Source organism: Buteo buteo, chromosome 4 (assembly GCF_964188355.1).
Source record: "Buteo buteo chromosome 4, bButBut1.hap1.1, whole genome shotgun sequence".
In the NCBI taxonomy this organism is placed as follows: Eukaryota; Metazoa; Chordata; class Aves; order Accipitriformes; family Accipitridae; genus Buteo; species Buteo buteo.
The window spans coordinates 29,823,233-29,848,331 of record NC_134174.1 but is presented as its reverse complement, the minus strand read 5'-3'; the positions used below and the strand labels follow the sequence as shown (position 1 = coordinate 29,848,331).

General features: G+C 50.2%; 1 protein-coding gene across 1 annotated transcript in view; it reads left to right on the top strand.

The window, feature by feature from the left end:
* CDH23 (cadherin related 23) overlaps positions 1–25,099 on the top strand; it is a 212,050-nt gene that overhangs the window by 104,154 nt on the left and 82,797 nt on the right. The window contains 4 exon segments of the mRNA XM_075025382.1: positions 1,629–1,707; positions 13,862–13,974; positions 15,999–16,187; positions 24,869–25,018. Of these exon segments, the coding sequence (XP_074881483.1) occupies positions 1,629–1,707; positions 13,862–13,974; positions 15,999–16,187; positions 24,869–25,018 (531 nt within the window).

Here is a 25,099-nt window from a genome sequence, read left to right as displayed (position 1 = left end):
CCTTTGGGAGGCACAGTTATTGCTGGTGATTTAGAGGCTCTCCGGCGGCTCCTGAGCCTCACCAGCCAAATGCTGCTCAAAGGCCAGTGACCTGGGATTTATGGCTAATGTTCTCGGTTAATAACGTGGATTTACTTAAGGAGTCCATTGAAATGCCCTCGGAGATCAGGGAATGGGCAGTCTGCCTGGCCCCAGGAGCCTTCTTTATGGCCAGCAGCACCAAAGCATCTCCATCGAGCCTGCAGGAGCATGGCTCTGAAAGACGGGGAAGACGGCAAGTCCCTGCTTTTCCACTGGTGATGTTTCTGCAGCAGCTTTCCCTTTGGCCTTCAACTGATGGATTGCAGGGCAAACGCAATGCTGCTCCCTCGTTAGATATGCAAACGCTTCTGTTGACATTTCCTTTGAGGGCAAAAAAAAAAAAAATTGCTTCTTTTCCCACTATTAATAATCCAATGAAAACAAGAACAGCTGAGTTGTAAATTTTTTCACACTACATTAATTATGTGCGTGTGCATGTGTTTGTATTCACATGGGCTCACTGCAGTGCGGCGGGGGAAGTACAGCTTATGGAGTTGACATAAGCACATGATGTTTTTCTTTAAAGAACTAAACAAGAATTTTGTATCACTTTTATGTTCTTTGTTGGTTTGGGGGTCTCTTGGCCTCATGGACCTTTCTGCTGGGCTATAGGAAACAGGTCTGTCCTGCAGGATGGAGGATGAGGTGGGTGAGCTGGCAGTTGCAGAAGTTCCTGCCTGTGGGCAATCCTCTGTTCTCAGCGTCTGTCCATCCCTCCTCCTCCTCCTTCTTAAAGGTTTCAATTAAAATCTCTGCAGCTCACTTAGTGATGCAGCTGGATGTCGATGGCCAGCACGAGCATCCCTCATCACCTGGGGTGCCTCATTTGAAGAATGCAGGGGGAGAAGAGGACCAGTTGAAACCAGGAAGCCAGTGGTAGATAAAACCAGTCTAGTGACCAGTGCGGAAGGTCATGGTGAGAGGGAATTGTTGCCTTTGGTTCTCGAGGGACTGTGGAGTGAAAATCTCTGTGGTGGAGGAGCGTATCCTTTTGCCTGTCAGCCAGAGCCTGTGCAGCTGTGCTGCTGTGAGGAGGCATGTCCTGGCTTTGCCAATGCTGCACCTTCAGTTCCTCCTTCCTCTTCTTCTTCCTCGAGCGCCGATAGCTGTGCTTACCACACTGACCTTCCTTCCAATCCCCCTCCTCTGGGCAGGGGATGAGCAACATGGGGAATGAGTCTGGTGGTTGCTCTCTCCAGTCCCTACGGACACTTGTCCCGGTACAAACCTACTGCGCAGTCAGGCTCAGTCTGCTCGGTGGTTCAGTTCGAGGACACGTTCTCCTGGTCATGCCCTCAGCATCACTAGCTACATCCTGGGGTGGGTTAGCGGAGTTTTGCAGCTTGCACAGGAGCGATGGGCGGTGAGCCCGAACTGCCCCAAGAAGCAGGTGATGGGACTTTTCCATGACATGCCTTGCCCTCGCACAGGCTTTCCTAAGCACGTGGCCCATGGTAAGAGGTACAATGCCTTGGCACGGTGCCCCGGGAGCCCCAGCAGCACTCAGCCGGGGTGGCTGTAACTCATCGTCTCCTCTCCCTCCCCAGGGTACCACCGTGCGGATGATAACGGCCATCGATCAGGACAAGGGCCGTCCCCGGGGCATCGGCTACACCATCGTCTCGGGTAAGTCTCGGCGGGGATGTGGCGGGGAGCTCAGCAGGGATGGAGGAGCTAACCCTGCAATAAGTATTTGTACATCCCGTGCCTGGGAAATCATATTTGGCTAAGTTTCTCCTTGACTGTACTGCTCGCTCATTTGATGCAGTGTCAGTAATTGCTGTAACCTACTGTTACGACTGAAAGCTTTTACCCCTCTGAAAAGCTTTCTTTGTTTTCGGCGCTGTTGGAGCGCATCATTTGTGGCATCTCCTTATCCTCGAGCAGTGGACGTTATTTCTAACAAATCTGACAATATCTCATAGCGAAACTTTTCAGTCCTACCAACAAGCCACAAACAGCTCCGCTTCATGCAACGCCATGGAGGAGACCTGCAAAGAGCCGGGCGTAAAACTCTTGCTGGCGGTGCAGTGGTTATTGTTTAGGGAGAGAATGGGACTGATTACGGGCTGAACAGCTCCTGGTGGTTTCCGTGGCATTTCCCAAAAACCTCCATGCTGAGGGCTGCCCTCCCAAAGCACTGCCGGAGCTTCGCAAGCTGGGAGGCAGTGGGCTGGACCCGCGAGGGTGCAGGGCTAGAGAATGAAGCTTAATTAGAGTGGTGAAGGGTTTCTGCCTTCTGAGAGCCACGTGGATTAATCCTGCCTTCACGGACTGGCTCTGAAGCCTGGGGAACCTTCCCCAGTAGGTGTGGGTAGCTTGCTGAAACCGATGTAGCCGGTGACCCATGGATCCTCGCTGGGTAATGCTCGGCTCCTTTGGGTCCATAGCTTGGGGACCTCTTCTGGTGGCAAAAGAAGCAGGGGCAGGGCAGTCTGGGCAGGCATTTCCAGATAAAATACAGCTGCATTTTGGAAAGACCGATTTTTGGAGCTGGACCCGTGTCATTTAAGATGCCTTGAGGTCAGCGAACCCCTGCCATATCCAAGGCAGACCGTGACGCTCGCTGGGCTGCACTCAGACACTGGTTTTGTGGGGCTGTGCCCTGGAGACAGTCGGATTACTCGGGTTAACCAAGGAGCGAGGGAGCAGCTTGGTGGGCCTGGGTTTGTAACCCTTTTTCTGGCGTTGCTTTCAGGGGGAATCTTCACAGCAAGAAATAGCAGCAGTGCCTCCTCTCCTCACTGTGCCACATGCTTTGGGTGCTGGCTGGCAGCTCCTTCAAGCTACACGTGTGGAAATAATTTCCCAGTTTCTCTTCCTTAAAGCCCAGCCATTTCAAATGCTCTTTTAATAAATCTTTAGGGTCAAGGTGATTTCACCCTGACTTTCAAGTCCACTGATCCTGACTGCAAGTATCCAGGTCAGTCTGCCTTTGAAGATGCAAGGATTATTTATTCCTCTAATTCCCTCTGCAATTTCTTCTAATGCTGCCCCAGCATTAATTAAATGAGAGGTTCCCCCAGATTGCGTGTATCAACTGGCCAAAGTGCAGCAAGGACTTTCTTTTGGCTGATACGGGCCCTTTTTCTCTGGAGATTGGACTGAAACCTCAAACTAATTTTGCAGAGGCTGCTGAACTACTGTGAGGTTGGTGAAAGCATTCAGCTTACAGAAACCTCACCCAGCTAAAGCCTGAAAATGGTCAGCAGCTGGAAAATCACCCTTGTCCTGTCTATTCACCCTTCTTTGGGCACCTGCTGATGGCCACGGAGCCTTTTTCTGACTCAGTATGGGTTATACTGTAGGAATCTACTTTTCCCTTGTCAGTGCCGGTGCAATACAAACAGCTCTGGGTTTCCAAGAGCCTTTATTTGATGGCTTACACCTACAGAAACAACCGTGCAATCTATAGAGGGTTAATTTGCTAAATGCACCCATCCGCTCATGGTCACATCAGGCTTTCTGCTCATCGGACAGTCACGGCTGCTCTACTGAAGCAAGAAAACCTGGATTTTTACCTGGAATGTTCACGCACGCTCTCATTTTCTTGCCTATCTTTGGTTTTCCTGCGAAATAGCCACGACGTTCCTTTGCGAGCGTCCCTCGCTCAGTGCCAGGGTAGCCGTCAGGGATGGTGGAAGGGAGCCAGGCACTCTCCCGGAGCCTGGTGGCAGCGGGGCGCGGAGTGACGGGCAGGCACATCACTGCAAACAGCCTCGCATCTGCTTGCATGTGCCAAGAACTTAATCCCTGCCCCTGGTCCCGCCTGGTGGGTGGCAGCTCTCATATCGGAGAATCAGACAGAATACATCAAAGAGTGATTAAACTGCCTTTTTTTTTTTTTTTTTTTTTTCCCAAACACGAGTATTGCAGAGCGTTTTCATAACTGGCCGGGAGACCTTCTCCTGTCAGCACCAGCATCCTGCAGAGTGGTGGTGCTGGGGAGGATCAGCCCGTGGACGGACTGAGGGATGACCCCAGACACCCGCTATCGCCTCCTGCCTCCTCCCCACCCTCACCCTACCTTCGGCTTGAGGCAGAGGTTTCCAAAATCCCTGAAGGATTCAGGGATTCAGGACGCTCCGCTTCCACTTTGAATTGAGTTTGTTGACAGAGCCAGAGTTCGCCATCTCCCTTCGGCTGCCAGACTGCGGCCGAGGTGCGTGCCTGAGGGCAAATTTTAAAGAAAACTTGGTCATGGGGCAAAAAATTTTTTTTTTTCTGAAGTCAGTAAGGGTGTGAGTGCCTCCCCCACTCTTCTCAAGGCATTCTTTTATACTTTCCATCATTTGCTTCTGGCTTTTGAAAGATGATGTTACCTTCTGAGGTCTGAGAGTCCAGACACAGGAACCGGCAGCTTGCGTGCCTCCAAAATCCTGCTCGCCCAAGGTGAGCGATTTTTTTTGGCAGGCAGGTAAAGCCTAATTAATTTGTCATTATCCTCAATCACAATGGTAAAGGTCAGCGAGCAGATTTTGTGCCTGAGCTGGTAAATTTTTATGGCAATTTTGCAAAAAAAACCCAGCCTAACATATGCGAATGGGGAAGCAAATTAAATTAGAAACCAACCGTAAGCAAAAGCGAAAATGGCTGGTGGAGGTAGTAATTATACCTGGTTCTTCAGCTCGCTTGCACAAGGGGAGGTGGAAGTGGTGCTGTTCCCATTTCACGGCAGGGATGGATGATGCCTCTTCCCAGCTCTCCTAGGTCTTCAGGTACAGGGCTCGCACGTGGCTGGTCTGATTTTACCGGCTGGGGTTGAATATACAGCAGCGAGAGAGCTGAAAAGCAATCTAGCTGTTTATCATTCCTTCGGTATTAATATCTAAAGCATTGGTATGATTTGGAGGTGGGGTATAAAAATTAATTTGGAATTGCCGGTGTCCTATTCAGCTCCATCCCTCGGGTAGCTGTGCCTCGGGATATACTGCAGCAGCTCTTATTTATACAGCTATCTCCAGCACAAGGTCCTCCCCTGACAGGAAAACAATAAAACTAAAAGATTAACCATAACCACATAAAATAAGACTTAAGATCTAACTTTATGCCGCCAGCTTACAAAGCCGTTAAGCCTGAAATGACAGAGGAGCGCCGATCTAGCTGTGTCATGGCTTTGGCTAGTTGTCCTGTCAGGGCAGACCTGCCTGCTGCCTGCCTGCTGCCTGCCTGCACTGGGAATCAGTTCCATATATTACAGGGAAAAGCCACTCAGTTGTTTCTCCCCCTTCCTTCCAATCCGAGTGTTTTAACCCCATGAAAACACACACTTTTTCACCCCGTGCTTTGCAAGGAGTGGCATCACCGCCTTGCAAAAGGCCATTTGAAAAAGAAATCCACATCGAGACCTCGCAATTCAAGCCCCTCGTGCCGACAGGCTGGTCGTTGCCGGAGCTCCCGTCGCTCCCACGGGTGTTTCTGCTGCTTTTCCCAGGCAAAAAGGAGGGTGCAGGCAGCCCACGGCCGGTGCCCTGCAAAAGCCCTCCCTCCCTGGTTCCCTGGCTGCTTTGACAGGTTGGAGATGCTCAGCCGTTGAGGTCAGGACTCTGTTTGAAGGACAGATAATTAATCCAGCAAAGTAATCCACAGTTCCTTTTTGGCAGATTTATGGAGATAGCCTCTGTGCTGGGGACTCTGCCTCATCATCTTTCATTTCCCAGGCAAAGCGAGTGACTTGTTGTATAACACGACCTGTTCTAGATAAGGCTTTTCATTTAGGGGAACTCTCTGGTCTAACAGAGATTGATTTTCCCGGTGGAAATTGGAGAGTCCCGGCGCTCCCGGCAGGATCAGGCCTGCAGACGGCAGTGTGTTTTCACGTTTGCTGCTGCTGCACGTCGCCTGGGGCACGGGGAATCCTTTGGCTCTTTAAGAGAAGGTTTTTTATTGTGAATTAAATGGCAATTGAATTAATAAGCAGGAGGGGACTTTGGCCTGCGAGCTCTTGTTAGGAAAACATATTGTATGACCGCAGTCTCGCGCTCTTCTCGCTAGCAGTAAACTTTGGGTTTCATTTATTTCCAGGACAGTCAGGAGACTTCATGTCTCCTGGCATGAAGATGTGAAGGTGACCTGTGTTGCTTGGGCAGGCGTCGAAGGGTTAAAGCAGAGGAAAGGGTCCCGGGGCTCTCTCTGCCTGCCTGCCACATTTCAGGTGCCGTGATGGATGGGCAATGGGAGATTGCACAAGGGCAATCCCTACGTCCTTCCCGGGCCTTGGAAAGCCCTGCAGGACAGAGGGGAGGGAGCACGGGGCTTTCCGTCGGTAAGCTGGTCCTTAGGGCTCTTCAGAAACCCTTAGGGCATTTATTTATTTTTTTTTCCCCAAAGTTGATTGTTTTAGGACACTGATGCAGTTTCTGGCAAAGCACTCACTTCCTAAAGCTGGTGCATCCCAAGGGAAGCATGAATTAAAAATCGTTATTTGCACGACGTAATACAATTGTGAGTTACAAAAGCAAGAAGGAAGTGTGTCTGAAAAGAATTGTTCTCTGCCTTTCTTCTGGTTTTCCTGCTAAGGAATAAAATATCTCATAAATATATATATATATTTGTAAAAAATCAGTGCAGCAGCTCTCAGAACATGTTTTACATGGTCTTAACAGATCTGGAGTCCCTCGCTGCCTTCCTTTTGAAAGTGCAGCATGAACCCTTGAGATAAAGTGGCCAAAGAGGTCTCCCAGCCTTCAGCTGCTGACACCTCCCTTCGTGTTTTGAGCTGACTTAACAAAGAAGGGAAGGCAAAGCAAACCACTTCCCTGAGTCCCTTAAACTGGACATCAGGGAGAATCCTTGGAAATAGGACCTACTAATTTTAATATTCCCGTTGCCAGTTGGCCTACATTGCGCCGGCTTTTTCCCACATTCAGATCATTCGGTGAACTACTAGGGTGTTAAAGTCCTCATAAATTACACCTGCTGGGAGGGCCTTCCAGTGTGATTTAAAGGCAGTCATCATAGCAGAACATTTCTGTAGGAGGACACGCTGATGGGTGGAAAAGTGCCTCACGCTGAGTTATTCATCAAAGGCTGTTTTTCCACCCTGCCAATGCAAGGGGATGAGACAGCACAAAGAAGAGATGGTGGCTGCGGCCACAGCCCCTCTTTTCTTGGCTCCGTTGCTCCTCATCTTCCTCCCCGCTGCTAATGATGCTTCGTCGTCACGTTGGCATCTTGCTTTGGCTCCCTGGCAATCCAGAAATCACTAGAAAGAGATACGGTTGGGATAATGCTTCGCGTGGCAGGCGGTCCCCCAGCAAATGGTCTTCAGTAATTAAAACTATACATTCCCATTTATGTGTAAATACAAAACAAAAGCATATTTTTTGTTTAATTTCTGGGACTTCCTACCTAACTTCCTGGGATTTAATGTGTATTCAAGATGTTGGCAACCGCTGGAGAAGGATGAACCTCCGCCGTCTCTGTTCGTGCTGGGGCTAGAGATAACAACTGTTTCTGAGCTGGTTTTTAATGGAAGTTTTTCTGAAAGGTGTTGAGCCTGGAGATGCGGTGTTTATGTTAAAAGCTGATTCAGACCTGTTACCGGGCATATTCCAGCGTACTCCTTTCATGTTCTCCTGATGAGTCTGCCTACTGCTGTGGGAGAGGCAGAAGATGTGATTTGTGGGTCTCTCAATCCAGCCCAGGCACAGCAGCCGTTAAGAAAGCACCAGTTTTATTACGTGTAGGCATTCTTCGGCTGCGGGCTGAGAGCATGTTCTGCAACCGCTGCCCCGAGGTAGCGGTGCCAGGCAGCCCTGACCAGCCCGTTCTCTCTGGGAACACACGCCGTCTTCCGCGCCCTGTTTATTAGGACAAAATCCTCTGCGAGCTCGGGTGGCAGGTTTAAGTGTTGCGTTTACAGAAATGAGTGAAATAAACATTTAGGGTAGTTTTCCCTGCGTTGCTCTGCTGCCTTGACTCACGATCCAGCTGTTGGCTGCTCTCCTGCAGCAGGTTTTAGGGTTAGATTCATGGAAAGAAGAAAGGCTGGGAGGAAAACAACCGAGCCAGGCGGTGCTGATGATTTGCCTTCCCTTTGAGCCACTGAGCATATTTTAGATGGCGTGGGGGAACGGTGGTTGTGGTCCAAGACTCAGCGTCCTTTCACGTGGTGAATTACACTCAGAGCAGGAACCTTTAAACTCTGCGGGATCTGTTCTCCTCTCTGGTACCCGGCTGCAGCTCCCGGGGACTTCGGGAGGGGGATTGCACCTCAGGTGATAAATCTCTCCTTTTATTTTCTCGTACTGTACATTCAGTTCTAAAAAAGGGAACCGTGCGAGCATTTAATCCAAGCTTCTTTTGTGGCTCTGCAAGATCAGAAATTCTGCCAGTTGTGCTAGAACGGGCAATTAAATCTTTTGGGGAAGATACTAAAAATGCCTGTTTGCAGAGCAGGCGTGTGCGGAGGAGTGCCGGCACGCAGCTTTGGGCTCGAATCGGTTGTCCCAGAGAGAGCTGCATCTTCTGGGAAGAAGAGCAAACCAAAGTCCAGAGCGGGAGAAACGGGCACTGGTTTTTAGAGCATTTTGATTTCACGCAGAATGAAGAAATATTGCTCAGGTTGTAATAACCCCTTTTCCTTTGGAAATAACTTGTTCCCTTTGAATTTAAGCGTGGGGCAAAGTATCTGCCCTGGTGTGCTTCCCTGCATATCGCACGGGGGCAAAAACTCAAGGTGAAGAGCAGCGAGGTGGTCACAGCAGCTGATGGACTATTTATACGATGATAACTGTGTCTGTTGCTGACTCTATGAACCACATCCAACAGCATCTATTTCAGTGCCGAGGAGTCCTGACGGAGCACATTTTGATTAATAAATTATCCGGCACAAGGTGCGTGATGGGTTCCCCTTTCACATCTCATGAAAGTCATCCGCTCCAAGTTCAGCGGCTCAGCAAGCCCTGTGCTTTTTGAGGCTGCAGCTCCCTGATACAAATGGCCCTTCGTGTAGAGGGGGGTGGGAAAATTCTTCTGCGCAGGGAAATCGGCTTCCTCTGGCTGACAGGTAGCTCTTCGCTAGAGCTGGGCAATAGCTGCATCTCTTTCTCCTAGGGTTTTGAACAATGCTCAAAGGCGAAAGGGGTAGGGAAGAAGGAGGAGACATCAATGTCTTTTTCTTCCTCTTCTCTTTTTTTTCTTTTTCTCTTTTCTTCTTTTTTCTTCCTCTTTTTCTTTTTTCTTTTTATCTTTTCTTCTTTTTATCTTTCTCTTTTTTCTTTTTATATTTTTTTTTTATATTTTTTCTTTTTCTTTTTCTTTTTTCTTCCCTGGGTCTGAGCCAGTATTTTTAATGGCCTTTTTAAACTGTGAGAGCGTTGGCTGAGGGCAATTAAACATTATGGCCCTCATCTATAAAACCCCTCGTTATAGCAGTGTTTCTCCAAAATTATGCCTATGCCACCATCCGTTCCTCAATGAGCCTGGAAAAACACTGCGAATGGGCTACTGCCATCCATCCTGTTGCTCCCAACCCAGCGCCACACTGGTTCCTGCCTCCCCGGTTCCCTGTCCGGCCGTGGCGGGTGTAGGAGCTGCTGCTGTCCCTGTACCCCAACATGGACAGCGGGATGGCAAAGTTTTCCTTCTCCTTTTACCCATGTCATAACAAGAAGCTGGGCTCGTATGTCCTGAGCAAGCCTGTTCCTTGCCAGGTGAGAGCAACGAGTTTGCCAGAAATGCATTCATATTGCTGTCCCAAAGTTCATTCTTTTTTTTTTTTTGTTCTCACCTTTCCTTTGTCTTTGTGAGTATTTAAAAACATTGTGTGTTTTGCTTTCCTTCTCTCTGTGCTCCCTTTTGCTGCTCAGCCTTTCCCTTCCCATCATTTAAGTTCTGCCCCATCTCTGATTCCTACCCTGGGTCTCTCTCCCGGTCTCTCCTGCTGTCCCCTGCCTTGCGTTGTGTCCAGCTCCATGGCTTTCCAGTGGTAGCAATGAGGTCGAAGCAGAGCCTGCCTTCCTATGGGATGTCCCTCTGGGGTGGATGCTACCTCCTAGGCGGCCTCACGTTTACTTTCTCCTCCCTGCCCTGCTTTTCTTAAAGCCATCTTTGCTTTCCCAGCACTTGAAAGCAGAGCTCCTCCTTTGCTGATGAAAGACCCATTTATTCCTTAGCTTTGCCTGCTCTGCGCAATGGAGCTGGATCGCCTGGTTCTCTGTGAACGTGCCACATCCTTGTCCGGATGGGGAAGGAGGTGGAGGACATGTAAACCTCTGTTTAGCAGAAACCAGAGCATGGTCTTGGGCATGGAAATGAAGTCCTTGGTCTCCATCTAGACATGCTTTGGTGGTTCAGACTTCAGGCTAGGCAGTAGATGGCTCGAGCAGGGACACGTCCAGCAGCTGGTAACTCCTGAGCCAAGGGAGCGATCGTTTCGTTGCCTGCCTGGCGCGGAGCAGAAGGTTGTGCGTGCCATGGCGTGAGCGCTGCTCGTGAGAGAGAATGCGAGGGGGACACGAAGGAGGGGGGGCAGCAGGGGCACCTTCTTGAAGGTCACTTGGCTTCACTGTCAAGTGTGGCCCCAATAGTTCCTGTCTGCGTCATTAAAACAGTTTGCAGAGCGCAAACTTAGCGACGGAAAAGTCTGCGCCGTTCCGCGTCCTCCCAGAAACAGGATTATCTGGGGATCTCAACTGGGTTTGAAATCCCTGCAAAGGTTCTCCATCCCCTCCGTGTTCTCCATCACGTGTCTGTGCATTGCGGTATCACTTCAAAACCAGCCACGAGCAAACCGCTGTTTGCTCTGTCGACGTGCCCGGCAGGCAGCGCTGGCCGCTGGCCACGCAAGCCGTTGGCCAGAGTTTTGGGGCAGCACGGGCAGAAGCTGGCTCCGCTCATGGCATCCACCTGCCTCCGAGGACACCACGGTGGCCAGCTGGGAGCTTGCAACCGGTGCAACTGGGAGCAGGACGGAGCAAGTGCTGGGAGAGCAGTGGAGCGGACAAACGGGTTGAAAGCCATCAGTCGGTGTGCCTGTCTGCACCGGCAGCTGCAGATTAAGCCGTGCTTAATTCAGGCTCGGCTTTTTCCTGGGTCAGGAAGATGACCGAGAAATAATGGGAGAACCAGGCGGGGAGGAGAAATTATACAGAAGTGGGGAGAGTGAGAGACTGGGGAGAGGGAAAGACAAAATTGGCTGGTTTGCCCCCCCTTTTTTTTTTTCCCCTTGCTCTGAGGAAAGTGAAGACATGCGAAGATGATTAGAGAGATTTTTGCAATGAAAGCATCTCGGGGGAATGCGCATTGTTCGGCAGCGCAAGTACTTCAGCGGGGATCACTGGTCAGAGGAATAATGAAGCGGTAGTTGGAGAGGCATTGTAGAGGAAATTATGAAAGGCCTCTGAGGGACGAGTTTGGAGACACCTCTTTCCTTTCTGAGGCTAATTTGCAAAGCCGGCAATTCTCTGCTAGCAGAAAGGCGCCCCGGAGGGCATCAGATGCATATCTGCCATCTGAGAGGTGTTGGGGAGGCTGAGCCTAGAGAAAAGCCTCTGATGTGCAGCCTGGGAGGGTATTTGAGTCCCTAATTTATTCGTCCATCCTTCAGAAAATGACTGTGGTCAAATGTGAAACACATAACCATTTTTAGGACATGGAGCTCGACTGGGTTTAGTCCATTGTGTCAAATTCCTGCCCCATTGACCTATTTCCACTAAAATCCGTTGGTCTCCACATTTACAGATTCCTGTCAGCAGAACAGTATTTTGCGATTAAAAAGGTATTTTATTACACTTTATATTAGGGGGAGTGTACCAAGATTGCCCTGATGCATAAACTTTACCATGGCAACATGGCATCCTGGAGCATTTAAATGCCTTGCAGCACTATTCAATACATCTGGTGAAGTGTCCTTCAAAGCTGGTATCAGAAGAAGTCTCTTAAAAAGTCAGCCGTAAATTACAGAGCAAAGGTGGGAAGTCAAGATGAAAAGAGGGGAATCGTCCAACGGAGGAGACTAGAGATCTTCATGGATGGCAGCGAAAGTTGGATTAAATAAAAGCAAGGCTGCTGCTAATACTTTAAGTAGCCGCGCATCAGTTCATTAAGCTGGCTAGCAGTCAATGGGCCATTTCGGATGGAGAGAAGAGAGGACCAAGGACAGAAATGGGAGGCATTCGGTCCAAGAGGAAGATATAAAGGCTCAGTAATGGGGGAGAAAGGTGTTATGGCACTTAGGGCTCTGGAAGAGAGAGGAGATGCTGGCAGCCAGCGGCTCGTGAAGGCCAGGTGGCTCCTGGGGCTGGGAGGGAGGGGAGAGCCGGACCGGGAGGCTTTGGCCATCCCACAAAAGGTGCAGCTGTGGTTAAACTGGGGATGGGAAGGGAGCGGGGTGGATGCTGAGTGATGGGAAACAAGTTTCTGCGGCAGCAGATCTGTCTTGCAGCTCCCTTCCAGGGAAATGACAAATGTTGTGTGTGTTTCATTCGCGCTGAGATATATTGAGAAGACGGGGGGGGGGGGGGGGTGTTTATTTTTGACTGGGACGAATATAGCGTACCTGCAGGGTTTCCTCGCTCCCATTTGGGGCTGGATCAGAGGTTTCTGCATACTGTGAGATGATGAGGGGAGTGGTGTGGGTGGCCATATGCCTGTGTATAACCTCTTTGGTCATCACTAATTCAGCAGCCTCCTCTCGTATTGTGTCAGGCTGGCATCAGGTATCCCAGGTTCCACATACCAACTGCTTTCTTTTGTCTGGCTGATAGAGAGAGGACCTGGGACTGTCACAAGGGCATTCCCAGTGCAGGACATTTGCCTTTTTAGCATCTGCTGGCCGTGAGACTCGAGCGTTGTCTTAATCCTCTCTGGGTGTCTAATTCCAGAGGAGGAGTCGAGCTGAGGATAGGATGCTCGGCGGAGGCAATAGAGCCTTCCATGGCACCTTGTCTGGTTGCTTGCATATAAGAGCCGGCACAGAGGCCAAATTTGGCTCAAGTAGAGGAAAACAAAGCAGCTGCATGGGGTCAACATATCTGGCAAGAGCATAAAAGCAGGGCAAGAGCCTATAGTACTTACCCTAATACTCTCCCTGGCACCAAATATGTCCAGCTAAGAAAATTCCTCAGCTGCATGTGGCTTCTCTGTTATTTGATAGATTTTTCTTCTTTCATTAACCTCCCCAGTCTCTCCTTGAATACGTGTGGACTTTTATGATCCTCGGCATCCTCTGGCAAGAGTCCCCACAGTTAAGCTACTGCTTGTTACGCGAAGAATTACTTGTGAGCTTGGTCCGTCTGCACCTTCCTCTGATTAACCTGGACTGATGTCCCTTAACTCTTCTATTTTGAGAGAGAGGTCATGTCTACCTCAGGGACACAGTGCCCTGCGAATGCAGGTGGTTGTTCAGAGGGGAGCACCTGGATTCGGCCCGGGTTTCAGCAGTGCTGTTGCATATTTTAATAACCAAAACCCTTTGAAATTCTTCAGCTGCCTGCAGCATTCGCCACTTTATCGGCTGTTGGAAGGAAAGCACCATCGTGAGCCCCGAGCTGGGGCAGGTGAGAAGAGGAGAGGATCATTACAGCCATTACATTTTAAAGCACATTGAGATAATGCGCGGGGTTCACAGAGCCCACTGCAGCCTGTGCCCAGCTCGGAGCTCCTGGCCTGGCAGCGGGTTCTGCTCTGTAAAACCTCTCTTTCAAACACCGGGTCCAGTCGAGCATGGAGGGGGAAGAGGCTCGTGTCCTCCCGCTTTCCTCTGCGTTACCCCGAGCACCATTTGGCATCGGCGGTACCAGCTGCTTGTGCTCACGCTGCCTGTTATTTTTCTCAGGTAACACCAACAGCATCTTTGCGCTGGACTACATTAGTGGAGCCTTAACCCTGAATGGGCCGCTGGACCGGGAAAACCCCTTCTATAGCGCTGGATTCATCCTCACGGTGAAGGTGAGACCTCCTCCATGCAGCAGGCACACTGCCAGAGCAGGACGGGGAAAGCATCCTGCTTGAGGACAACTCCGTCGAGGTGGAGATGCAAACCTGGGACACGTTGCTCCTGTGGGCATCCAGAGCCGTGATGTGCTGTTCCCCAGCCAAGCCAAGCGAGATGTTTAACACAGCCCCCTCGTACGGTGGCCCAAAACGTGGTTGCCTCTATAGGGATGTAACCGTTTTTGGTGCCCTGCCCAGTCTCCAACTAGATCTGCCTGTGGTTGTAGCTGCTGGCAGCATGCAGATGCCCTGGGATTGCAAATAGCACGAGACATTACATTCAGGTACCCGTTTCCCACCTTTCTCCCCTTAAAACCCCGGAAAAACAAGAACATTTTGTCATGGCAGCGGGCAGCGGTGTAACAGGGCATCGTCTGCATCTGCCCACCGCAGGCAGGGAGTGATGCTGAAAGTTGCCTCGTCAAGAAAAGGCACTGGAGCGTGGTCTTCCAGCCCCACCAGCCCCACCTGAGAGTGGCTCCCCGGCTCTGCTCGCAGCCCTGTAATTAAAATCAATACCAAGCTGGGCAGCTGGTTGGAAACACATTTAGAAGTATAGATTCTGCTGGACTGGGCTGGGGAAAAATCAGCATTGTAGGAAGGGTCATTGATTGGGAGGGCAGCAGGCAGCACATCGCCTTCTCGTTTTGGCAATCCTTTGTCGGGGGGGGGGGGGGGCGGGGGGCAAAGGGAGAAGAAATTACCCCTCTTGGTCTCAGGCACAGGTTGTACTGTGGGGCTTTATGCATGGGGAAGAGATCCGCATCCGTCCCTGGAATCTCTTGGTTTGGGATTTTACAGTTTCAATTCAGTAGAAATCAAGAGAGGGAGGATTTTTAATAGGGACAAAAATATCTGTTTAATCTTGGAAAGGTTTGTGAATCTGAAAACTTGCCTGTTTTCCTGCCTGCATGATAATGGAGTTCCAACTATATTCTGTTGATCTGATAGATTTTTATTTCCTCTCCCCACAAACTTTGCATCCTCCCGCAAATGCCAACTCTCGGCGTCCTGCATCCCCAGGACCCAAAATGTTCTCTGCTGCTCTCATCCTGGAGCACGCAGTGAAAATACAGCTGGATTGCTCCTTGTTCGGATCAGCCTGTTCTGCTGTTGTGTGCAGAAGCGGTGAATAGCAATGAGCCGTGTGGGTCGTGTTAATGTTGCTTTTCTGTGCCCACAGCAAAGCAAGATTATCCAAAGGACAAGAGGAGGGACGCTGCTTGAAAAGGCTGTTTCACAAGTCTTGCTTCTCTGGCAATAAAATCTGCGCTCTTTCATTTTGGGAAAGCAAAATTAAAGTCCTTCTTGAGACAGAGGTGTGATACGGAGTCATGACTCAGCTCTGTATTTAGACACATGTTGCCAAACCTATTTTAAGGTCTAAATCTTGTTTTCCTCTGTTGCCCTAGTTTTCTGTCCCTTCGGTAGTACTGTGGTGGTTAGCTGCCTGCTCCTGGTTCCACTTCAGGAGATGGCAGAAGAGAAAACAGGAGTGCTCCTTACTCCCTCATGGTCTCCCTTATTTTGAGGTCTGTCTCCCACATCTCACAAGGCAATTTTTTGGTTTAAATGCTTGTGGCAGGGAAATCACCTACTCATCCCCTAATGTGACTCTGAGTCCGGACAACCTGTTGCATGACAGGGGCAAATGAGAACTTGGCCACAGCCATCCTAAGGGAAATGTTAATCCCCTGGGAAGGTTTGCAACGGTGCTGTGGGTCTGAAGCATGGGTGATGGAAGAGCTGGGTCAATATTTGTCTGTGTTAATGGGTCAGTGGTGTGGAAATGTGCTCAAGGTTAAGGGGCAATGGCAGAACCGACTGAGCATCCTTCCTTGGCAAAGTGGAGGAAGTAAAAGCTGCAAGAGTCTCTAATCACGGCGCACACACCTTCTTTTATATAAATTTTTTGAAAAATACTTCTACGTTTATTCTTTGAAAAATAAAGGCTGCCCTGTTGTTTTGTCTCCTTGCAGGGGACAGAGCTGAACGATGACCGCACACCCTCTAATGCCACCGTCACCACCACCTTCAACATCCTAGTCATTGACATCAATGACAACGCGCCCGAATTCAACAGCTCGGAGTACAGCGTGGCCATCCCAGAACTGGCCCAGGTGGGCTTTGCCCTTCCCCTCTTCATCCAGGTGCAGGACAAAGACGAGGTGAGGTATCCCCTGCCACGGGCGCTTCTGTCCATCCTTTGTAGGGTAGCACTGGTGGGGTTTTGGGGGTGCAGGGAAGGCTAAGTCACTGATGAGCCTGTGATGACGTGCATGGTTATGTCCTGACACCCACTTTTTCAGCTCTTACTGCTGCCGTTGCTCTGCTTGCTCGGTACCCCGAACGCAGGCGCCCTCCCCAGAGCGCAGGCACAGCATGTGCTTTAATGCAGCCAGGACGGCACGGCCACTGAGAGCCAGAAAATAGGATTGCGTGGGATGCTGATTCTCGCCCGCTTCTGAGGGCTCTTGTTGGGCAGTCCTTTGCCGGTCTGTTTTAGAAAGGGAGGAGGTTTTCTGCTGGGCTGCCAGGGGACCTGCCAGGGAGGGGAAAGAAAGGACCTCTGGGCTTTCTGCCCTGGTGGGAATGGATCCCGCTGCTGTCAGGGAGGAGGTAAGAGATACCCGCTAGCGAGGGGCTGGAGGAAGCATGGTGGGGACTGGGATACCAGTTCATCACTGCAGACGAGCCGGGAGCACTGGAGGCTTGTTCCTCCCTTGTGTTAATGGAGCTTGTATTTGTTACGCGCCGGTCCGTGCCACGTAGGGATTGCAGCATGTTTTCCAGCCTTGGGCTTGCAGCCTTCAATTACTCTGATTATTTGACTTGTGGGGTTCACGTCTGGCTGCTTCTGTGTGCCGGTACCCTCCAATCCCGCCACGCTGTGTGGTGTCTGCTTCAAACAAGTGCTGACACCTCATGGTGAACTTTCCAAAATCCCTCGGAAAGGCTCTGGCTACAGGCTGCTACCATCCCTATTCCTCTTCAGGCCAAGTGAGAGACAAGGGGAGAGGGGTTGTCAGAATAGATGGTAATATCAGGATGTTTTCCTGATGCTTCAGGTAAACAATGTGATAGCACCAAGGAATACAAAAAGGAATATCTCCCCCTCCCCACCAAAATCCAGTGGGTCATCTTCTAAGATGCCTTTTCTGGATGAAATGATGGATTTGCTTTTCCCCAGCCCTGGGTGGAGTTCACCATGTCTTGTAAAGCCACGCAGAAACCCCATTTTTTTCATGTGAAGTGATTATGACACAGAACTAATAATCTACTTGTGACATGATGTCACCATCCAAGAGTTATGAGTTCAGCCTGAAGAGGTGCAGATGAGCTATTAAGCAGATAAAGAGACTGTTTTTTCTTGAAAATGTCAATTGCTAATAAAGAAGATATGGATATGACAGATGCTTAGGATAGTTTCTGAATAGAGCCGCTGTCGTGCTTTCTGAGAGATGTCAGCAGATCCGTTCTTGAAGGGCATTGTAACACTCCTGTTTGTGCCAGAAGGATGAAGGATCTGTCATTATTTCTGGTTAAAAGCTCATTTTACTGGAGTGACTCCCATTCAAGAATTCACTTTTCAGCCTTGCTAATTTTAAAATGGGAGAATAAAAAATAGCCTTGCCTTCCCGATCGCACCAGCAAAAAATAGACTCATTCTTTTGATGTATTTCTTTAACTTCCTGAGATTTCCCCAAAAGAATTGGCTGAGGTTTTTAAAACTGCTGAGGGGACCTCTTGCACTAAGGGAGTCTGAAGGAGTTTTACTGTACGTGTCTTTGGAGACTGTCATATTAGCCTGGATTGCTTTGACCGTAGCATTATTTTCACTGATAAGAAGCACAAGAGAGCTGATGTCTTGGAATATCTGGAGGGAGGAAAGTTATAAGCAATTGGGGGTTTTTTTCTACATTATCCTGCGGTGGATCTTTCTTGTTTCCCCTTGTGGATGCTTGCAAATGGATTAACCATGAAGGTAGCACTTCGGGGGAAAAAAATGGTGAGAGGATATCCAGGTTGTGAAAAAGATGTATATGAGATAGAAGTGGGACTGCATCTGCAGCCAGGCTTGTTCTAGCACTGCTTCCCGGGCAGTGTATTTATAGAAGTCCCAAGACCCCCAAACTTTCAGTAAAAAACTTACAGAAAGGGAAGATAGTTGCCTGACGGTGATATTTTCGATGCTCAAGTACCTCATGAGAGTTGCAAGGCTTCTACAAACCATCTGGAGTTGAGGTTGAGATGGCACTAGGCTCTCTCAGCTCTCTGTGGGTGCAGGGGTGGAGGGATGGGATGACGAGGACCGAGGTCTTCAGGCAGGGATGCGACTGAGGACGTGGCTGACAAAAGCTGTTTTGCCAGCACGGCCTTCATGCTGGAGATGACACGATTCATTTGTGTAAGGGGCAAAGGAAAACAAGAAGAGAATTATACATGTCTCCGGGGAGAGCAGCTAAATAAATAAATGAGAGCAGATGGATAGAGACATATGAAATCAAAGCTAGAGTCTTCAGGAAGATCATTTTACTTGAGTTTTGTCTCCTGCCTCCCAACCTATGTCGTTAAGTCCTGGGAAAGCCCCTTGGCAGGTCGGTTTCTTTCTGGATCCAAGCCATCCAGCCTTGTTCTGGCCCCTCCAGCAAATTTTGAAGCTGTTCCTTCAGCCCTCATGCTTGTTGAGGTCCTACTTGGATGGAGCAGCCCATGCCTGAACCTTGCCCCACGCAGGAGTCCTGTGGAGTTGGGCGGCCTTGGGGAACCTGCCTGCCATCGCACCCCGGTTGTGTCTTTGTAGAGCTGGGGAAAGGGGTTTCACGTGGGTCTGGCCTTAAAACACACTGCGTAGGCTGCCAAGGCCATTAAACCAGAAGGTGTTTTGTAACCAGGCCCACGTGGCCTTTTTAAATGGTGGGGTTTTGGTCTTTCTTTCTTCTGGTGTGTTTTGCACAAACTTAAATGATTGCTTTTTGAAGGAGTTAGATTAAACGATTCAGCAAAGCACTTAAAAATGTATTTACATTGCACACAAGACCACGCTTGAAAGCATGCGCTTGAATTTACCTCTGTGTTTAAGTGCCTTTCTGGAGCTCGGCTGGCATTAACATCTCCGACAAGGTACCTAAGCTTGGTTGCCTCCAAGGAGAAACCAGTTCCTCTGAGTCTATCCCTTGCAAACTCCCAGCTGCCGTCCCTCAAACTTGGTCACGGTCTTGCTCCAAGAGGAGGTGGCTGGGGGTGCGAGGAGGCGTGGGGAGCATCTCAGGAGGATGCACCCAGATTGAGCTGAGATGACCCCAGATGTGGATTCAGGGTGCAGCCAAGAGGTGTTCAACCGGGCAGGCTGGCTTTTCTTTTTGCATTCTCTACGACTCGTCTTTTTGCATTCTCTATCGAAAACACTTGAACGCAGGAGAACTCGATACACAGGGTTTGCACAGGGTTTTGGACCCGGCCTTCTATGAAGCAAGAAAAAAGCATTAACCACTGTGCAGCTGAGTTTCTCTCTCTGCCAGATAGACAGCAAACCAATTGAATACCTTTCCAAAACCGTTTGAGAGCTGTTTATGAAAATCTGTGAAAATTTCCCCATATTTAGACTGAGCCTACACTCAACTGGACACCACAGAAGACCAGTATGTATATACACTCCCAGGCTGGGTTTGGATTCTCTTCTCATTCACGTTGCGCTAGATCAGCAGGGACGAATAAATCCTGTGTATGAGATGGAATATTAAAGCCTTGAATTACCTACTTTTGCAGCAAGGTTGGTTTCCAGGTTGAGAGCAAAAGCCCCGAGCTGTGGAACAAGTTTGCGTTAATTTGGAGGGCTGGTTAGCGCAGGCTCATCAGCTCCAAGGCTGGCTGAGGTGGGGGACATGGATATCCTTTCTGGATATGCTGGTATTTCACAGCGTGGTGGCTTGACGCGGTATTTTGGGGAGAAGGCAAGGGTTTGGCCATGCAGGAAAAGGAGCAGGGCATCCTTCAGGGCATCCCCCATTTGAGCTTCCTATCACTGCAAGATCCACAAAGGTATATTAAAAGAAGTGGCAGCGTACTTTCCCAGGGCACGCCAGAGAAACCAGCTCTTCTACCGTGGCTTTCACTTGATTTTCCTTGACGCGGTTGACTGAAGAGGAAGAAAAGGGCAGAAGCTGTATAAAGCACAAGTATGATGGTCTGACATTTTAAAATAATTTTGAAGCAATTCTCCAAAATAAGCATATTGAGGAAGATAAATGGGGACTTTAAAAAAAGAAAATCCAGGCCATGGGAATACACGGTATTTGTTGCATAAAGCTACATCAGAGACTCGCGTAGGGATTTCGTATGTGCCCATGCGTGTGCAGGTGCGATATATGAATCATCCGTAGCATATATATGCATATGACAGACACGTGCACTATAAATATGATCTACACAGCAAGGAACTGTAAGGGGAATTGACGGCGCTCGAGTATTCTCTCCCAAAAGTGCCAGCTGCCAGTCGGGCTGAATTAGATTTCACAGGGGTTTTTGCAATACATGGAATTCACCAGCAAATTACCCTTAAAGAGGGAAAATCAATCATTTGGAGCAGAGATAAGCTGAAGGCGAGGCAGCCTCGGATTGATCCCGTCTGTGCAAGCGTGTGTGGAATTCAGCAGATAACCTGGGGAGAGCAGGGAAGGAGAAAACTCCTCCGGGAGGGGGAGAGCGGGCAAGGGCTGACACTTAGGACAGACAAAAAGATGTGAGAAAAGGGATGCCAGTGTGGGGAAGGAGGATCAGAAATGCTGGGGAGCATTTTGCTCCAGGCATCCTGCATCACCTGTGACCACAGTAAGGTCCTTAGGGATGCAGGGGGCAAGTGCCCGTGCCCAGCGAGCCCTCAAAAAAAGGGTTATTGATGTTGTCGTGCTTGGGTGCTGGGTCGGCAACGGGTGCTGGGCAAGCGATGGGTGCTGGGAGCCTGAGCTGGCTGGCTGGGCGGCAGGAGAGAGGCAGGCAACTCCGGAGAGGCTATTCAGAGCACTCGAGTTAAATGCCTTGAAGTGGGTGGAGAGAATAAACCTCTTTATGGCTTGTGTTTTCAAAGGAAGGATTAAGCATTATTTGTCTCTGACTAGCTAGAACCAGGCATAAGGTATCCAAGCCGTACAAAGAGGTACTAATTGCTTTTTAAAAAAAACAAACTCTCTTTTTTTTTCCTGTCCTCCTCCACCACTCCTGAACTCTCAGCACTTTCCTTTCTTTGCAAACTTGCCAGAATGAGGGATATTAAACACTCCTCAGCTTTTTGTAGGTAATAGCCCGAGCCTAGAAAGTGGCTGGGAGGAAAGCTGGAGTTACACTGAATTTTGTGCTTTGGAAAGGCAGGGCTCTCCATTTTGGAAAAGCAAGCTGCAGCTGAGCTAGGGTAGAGGGAACCAAAGGCAGCCCTGTACTGAGTCAGCATGAAGAGAAGAAAACTGAGGATCCCAGGCTGCTTTTCCTAAATCTAGCTCGCTTTGTGCTGAAAATGATTGCAGGCCATCAATCTACCTGGGCACTTCGGTGACTTCAGGGAGTGGTATGGTTGAGGAAGGGTTGTTTGCTTGTCTAGGGGTTTGGGGTTGTTTTTTTTTACTTTGAGTTTTAGTGTAGCCATTGGTAAGCGATGCTAAGTACTTGCTTTGGCTGGTAGAAGGTTGAATAATTTCTGAAGCGTTTCCATGGGCGCTCCCATGGGGAAGGGGCTGGGTGGGAGCAGGAGTGATGGATGAAGCCAGTGGGCGACGCTGGGTGAAAAAGCAGGGATAAAGCTTGTGATGCATCCTCAGTCAAAGCTGCAGCAGCTGATGCGGCTGCTTCTGGGCTCCTGATGTAAGAAGGGATTCCCTGATTCGTGGCGAGCCATGCCCTGTGAGCGCGTCCTGCGGGTTGGGAGAGCAGGCTTTTGGCTACGATTCGTAGCAGGTGCATGAGCAGGTCCCACGTGGTGCCTGGGACTTCTGGAGGGACACACGGACCCACCTCCTAACATCTCACAGCCTCACACCTGAGCTTCTGCCTCTGCCTGCCAGTCCGTGCTGTGCTAGCTGCGCCCAGGGACGGTCACCCCTCTGCTCCAGCCCCCTGGAATTTAAGACAGATATTGGGCACGTGGGGCTGGCAAACAGGCCCATCACAAATTGTTCAAATATGAAGCATTTGGGGTAGATCAGTCAGCGGTCGCTTTTTTGGAAGTCGGGTATCGGCATGAGGTTGATGCCGGCATTGTGGCAGCAGGGACACGATGCGGCTCCTATTACACGCTCCGAGAAATACACACACGAAGAACAAAGTAATAATTACGCCCAACTGCAGCTACGATTGTCTTTTAGCTGAATTGACGTGAAATTTCCATCAGTTGCGGCGTCGGCTACGGCTGGGAAGAGGTTTGATTGCTGGGAAGGAGGCAGTGGGCAGCAGAGTCGAGCCGCGGCGAGCGCTGGCCCCACGCGCTGGCACGGGATGCGATGAGCTGGGAAACGTGCGGCCGTGTCCCGGCTTTGTGCAATAGCGAACTTTCCTCCGAAGCCCATTTCTTTATGGCTCAATTTGTTTCGGATGGAGGGTGCATGCAGACGGGTTTATTATTGTAGGGTTGCTAAGCTTTGGCAGGCTGCTCGTTCATTTATGCCTCTAAAGGAAGGCAGAGGAGCCAATTTGTTTTCAGCAATGGGGAAAAAACTCGAGCAGTATGGGAGCTGGTGGGTAAGGGGTTGGAGCAGGAAAACGAGCAGGTAAAACAGGTTGTGCACTGATAGCACACCCATACATATCCCGTGCTCATCCTCAGCACTGCAAAGAGATGATGCTCGGCCGTGAGCCCACCACTGCGCACCGGGACTTTAGCGAGCCTGGGGAGACAGTGCTTGTTTTTCTTCTTCACGAACACGTTTCAGATCTGTTGTTTGCTGTGGGTGGCAGGAGAAGGTAGGAAGGGGTGAGGAAAATGTAAGCAGCTCCCCGTGGCTTCCTCCGGAGAGGGGGCTACTAGCTGTGAGCCGGGCTGAGCCAGCCCCTTCTGCTGGGCAGCTGATAACGATTTGAATATTCAGATTTGCTTTCAGCCATCCGCAGGGGGTTCGCAAGCTCTGGGAACCAGGAGCAAGGAAAGCAGCATGGGGGCAGAAACAAAAAAATAAATAGCCGAATAAATATATGAATGGCAACTCGCAGCAGCCCTCCCAAGAAGCAGATGTATTCCCCTTCTCCAGACCTCACGTGGGGAGACTGAGGCACTCGAGGGGCTGCTAATTAGGGATGGTGGGTATCTGGAGGCTGATCTCCTTCACCAGCTGGAGGGGAATTAATCCACCCGGTTCTCTTCCCACAAATACTTGGGTTTCTTTTGATGTTTCAACTTTTATCTCATGCCTCCAACAAACTCTCTCCTCTTTGGCTTCCAAGAAAATCCTTCACATCTCGCTGCCACGAAAGGTGCTTTCGTGTACTGCAGGGAGGGCCCTGGGCCCTGGGAGAGACACCGAGGTCTTGGCAGCAGAGCTGGGCAGAAATTCCTCAATGAAATGGCTTTTTGTCGCTGGTGGAAAATGATCATCTGTTATAAATTGGCATTGTAAGGACAGGGTGAGAAATAACGACTTGGGGAGTGATGCTTCCCCCTGCCATTCTCCATACCCTCTGCTCCCTCCCTGCCTCCCAGGCTGCGTACCGGTGTTAGGGAGCATCCCTCACTCATGCCGGGATTGCCACTTCCCAGTTTGCCAGCAAAAGAGTTTTTGGAAGGAGCTAAGTCTGCCCCGAGATTTTGTTCCCTCTGTAGGGATGCTTGCCCTCCATCACCCATTGCTGGGCTCCTGAGGCGGTGGGTGCCCTCGGGGCTGGCTCGTGTGGCTCCGTGGGTGCCCTCGGGGCTTGCTCCTGCCGCGTGGCTCTACCAGGGATGCTCCGCTTGCCCCCCGCTCCACGGGCTGCTGGGGGGTGCGAGGAGGAGGGCAAGGGGGATTCTGCTCGTGTCGCTGGCTCTCAGCGGTCACGCTTAGCCGGCTTTTGCTATTAGTGCCCCTTCGTGCATTTAATTGGTCCCTTTTTCTGATAGGAGGGAGGTCATTCGGGGAAAATTGGAAATTCAGCTCTGGCAGCTTCTGAACTTGTTTTTCACGTGCTCTGCTGGGTTGTGCTTTGGGAAAGGGTGCCGGGCCCAGAGTGAGGGTCCTAAAATGCTGCTGTCGGTATGTCGGTGGTCTTGCTGCTTTGCTGACCAGGTCTTGGGAGACGATGAGTTTTCCAGTTCCCAGTTTGAGGTGTCTTACTGCAAAGAGCCCTCTGCACAGGAGAGGCACTCACGCTGTGCTCCCCAGCACGAGGCAATGAAATCCCAGTGTGTGATACCCTGTGCGGTATGTGGATCTTGAAACAGTAAAAGGATTTTCCCTCCAGCTGTGTGCTGTGCAGGTTCGTCCCAGGAATGCATTCCTTTCATGTGCCCATGGAATTTGTATAAAATGAGTGCACATGAAAAGGAGATTTATAGAAATCACATGCATTGTAACTCAGTAAGTGTAATAAAATGCAACAAAGAGTGCTTAAGGTTGGTGCCGAACCCTATGCCTCGGTTAACCAAACCCAAGCAGAGAAACACTCCCCTGTGTCTCTGGTAATTGCATTTTTACATGTCTGAAGGCAAAGGGCTGTGCCCAAGCTGCTGGCATTAGCAGGTTTGCACCTGATGCACAGGCTTTGCAGTCGGGTCGGTGCTTTTGTCCGACGCTCACCCCCAGGCTGGCCCTGGATGCCCACAGCCTTACCCCACGGCTGTGCCAGGTCCTCCCTCCTTTGTTGCTGTCAACCTTCCTCTCTCCTTTCCCAGGGACCCAACAGCATTTTCGAGGTTTACCTGGTAGGCAACAACTCCAACCACTTCATCATCTCGCCAACCTCCATCCAGGGGAAGGCGGACATCCGCGTCCGCGTGGCAGTGCCGCTGGACTTTGAGACCATTCCTCGCTACGAATTTTCGGTAAGGCTGCGCCCCTGTGCTCTGTGAGACGTCCATATTTTTAAGAGTGGCGATTAACCAGGCTTCTCTCTTCCTCTCTCT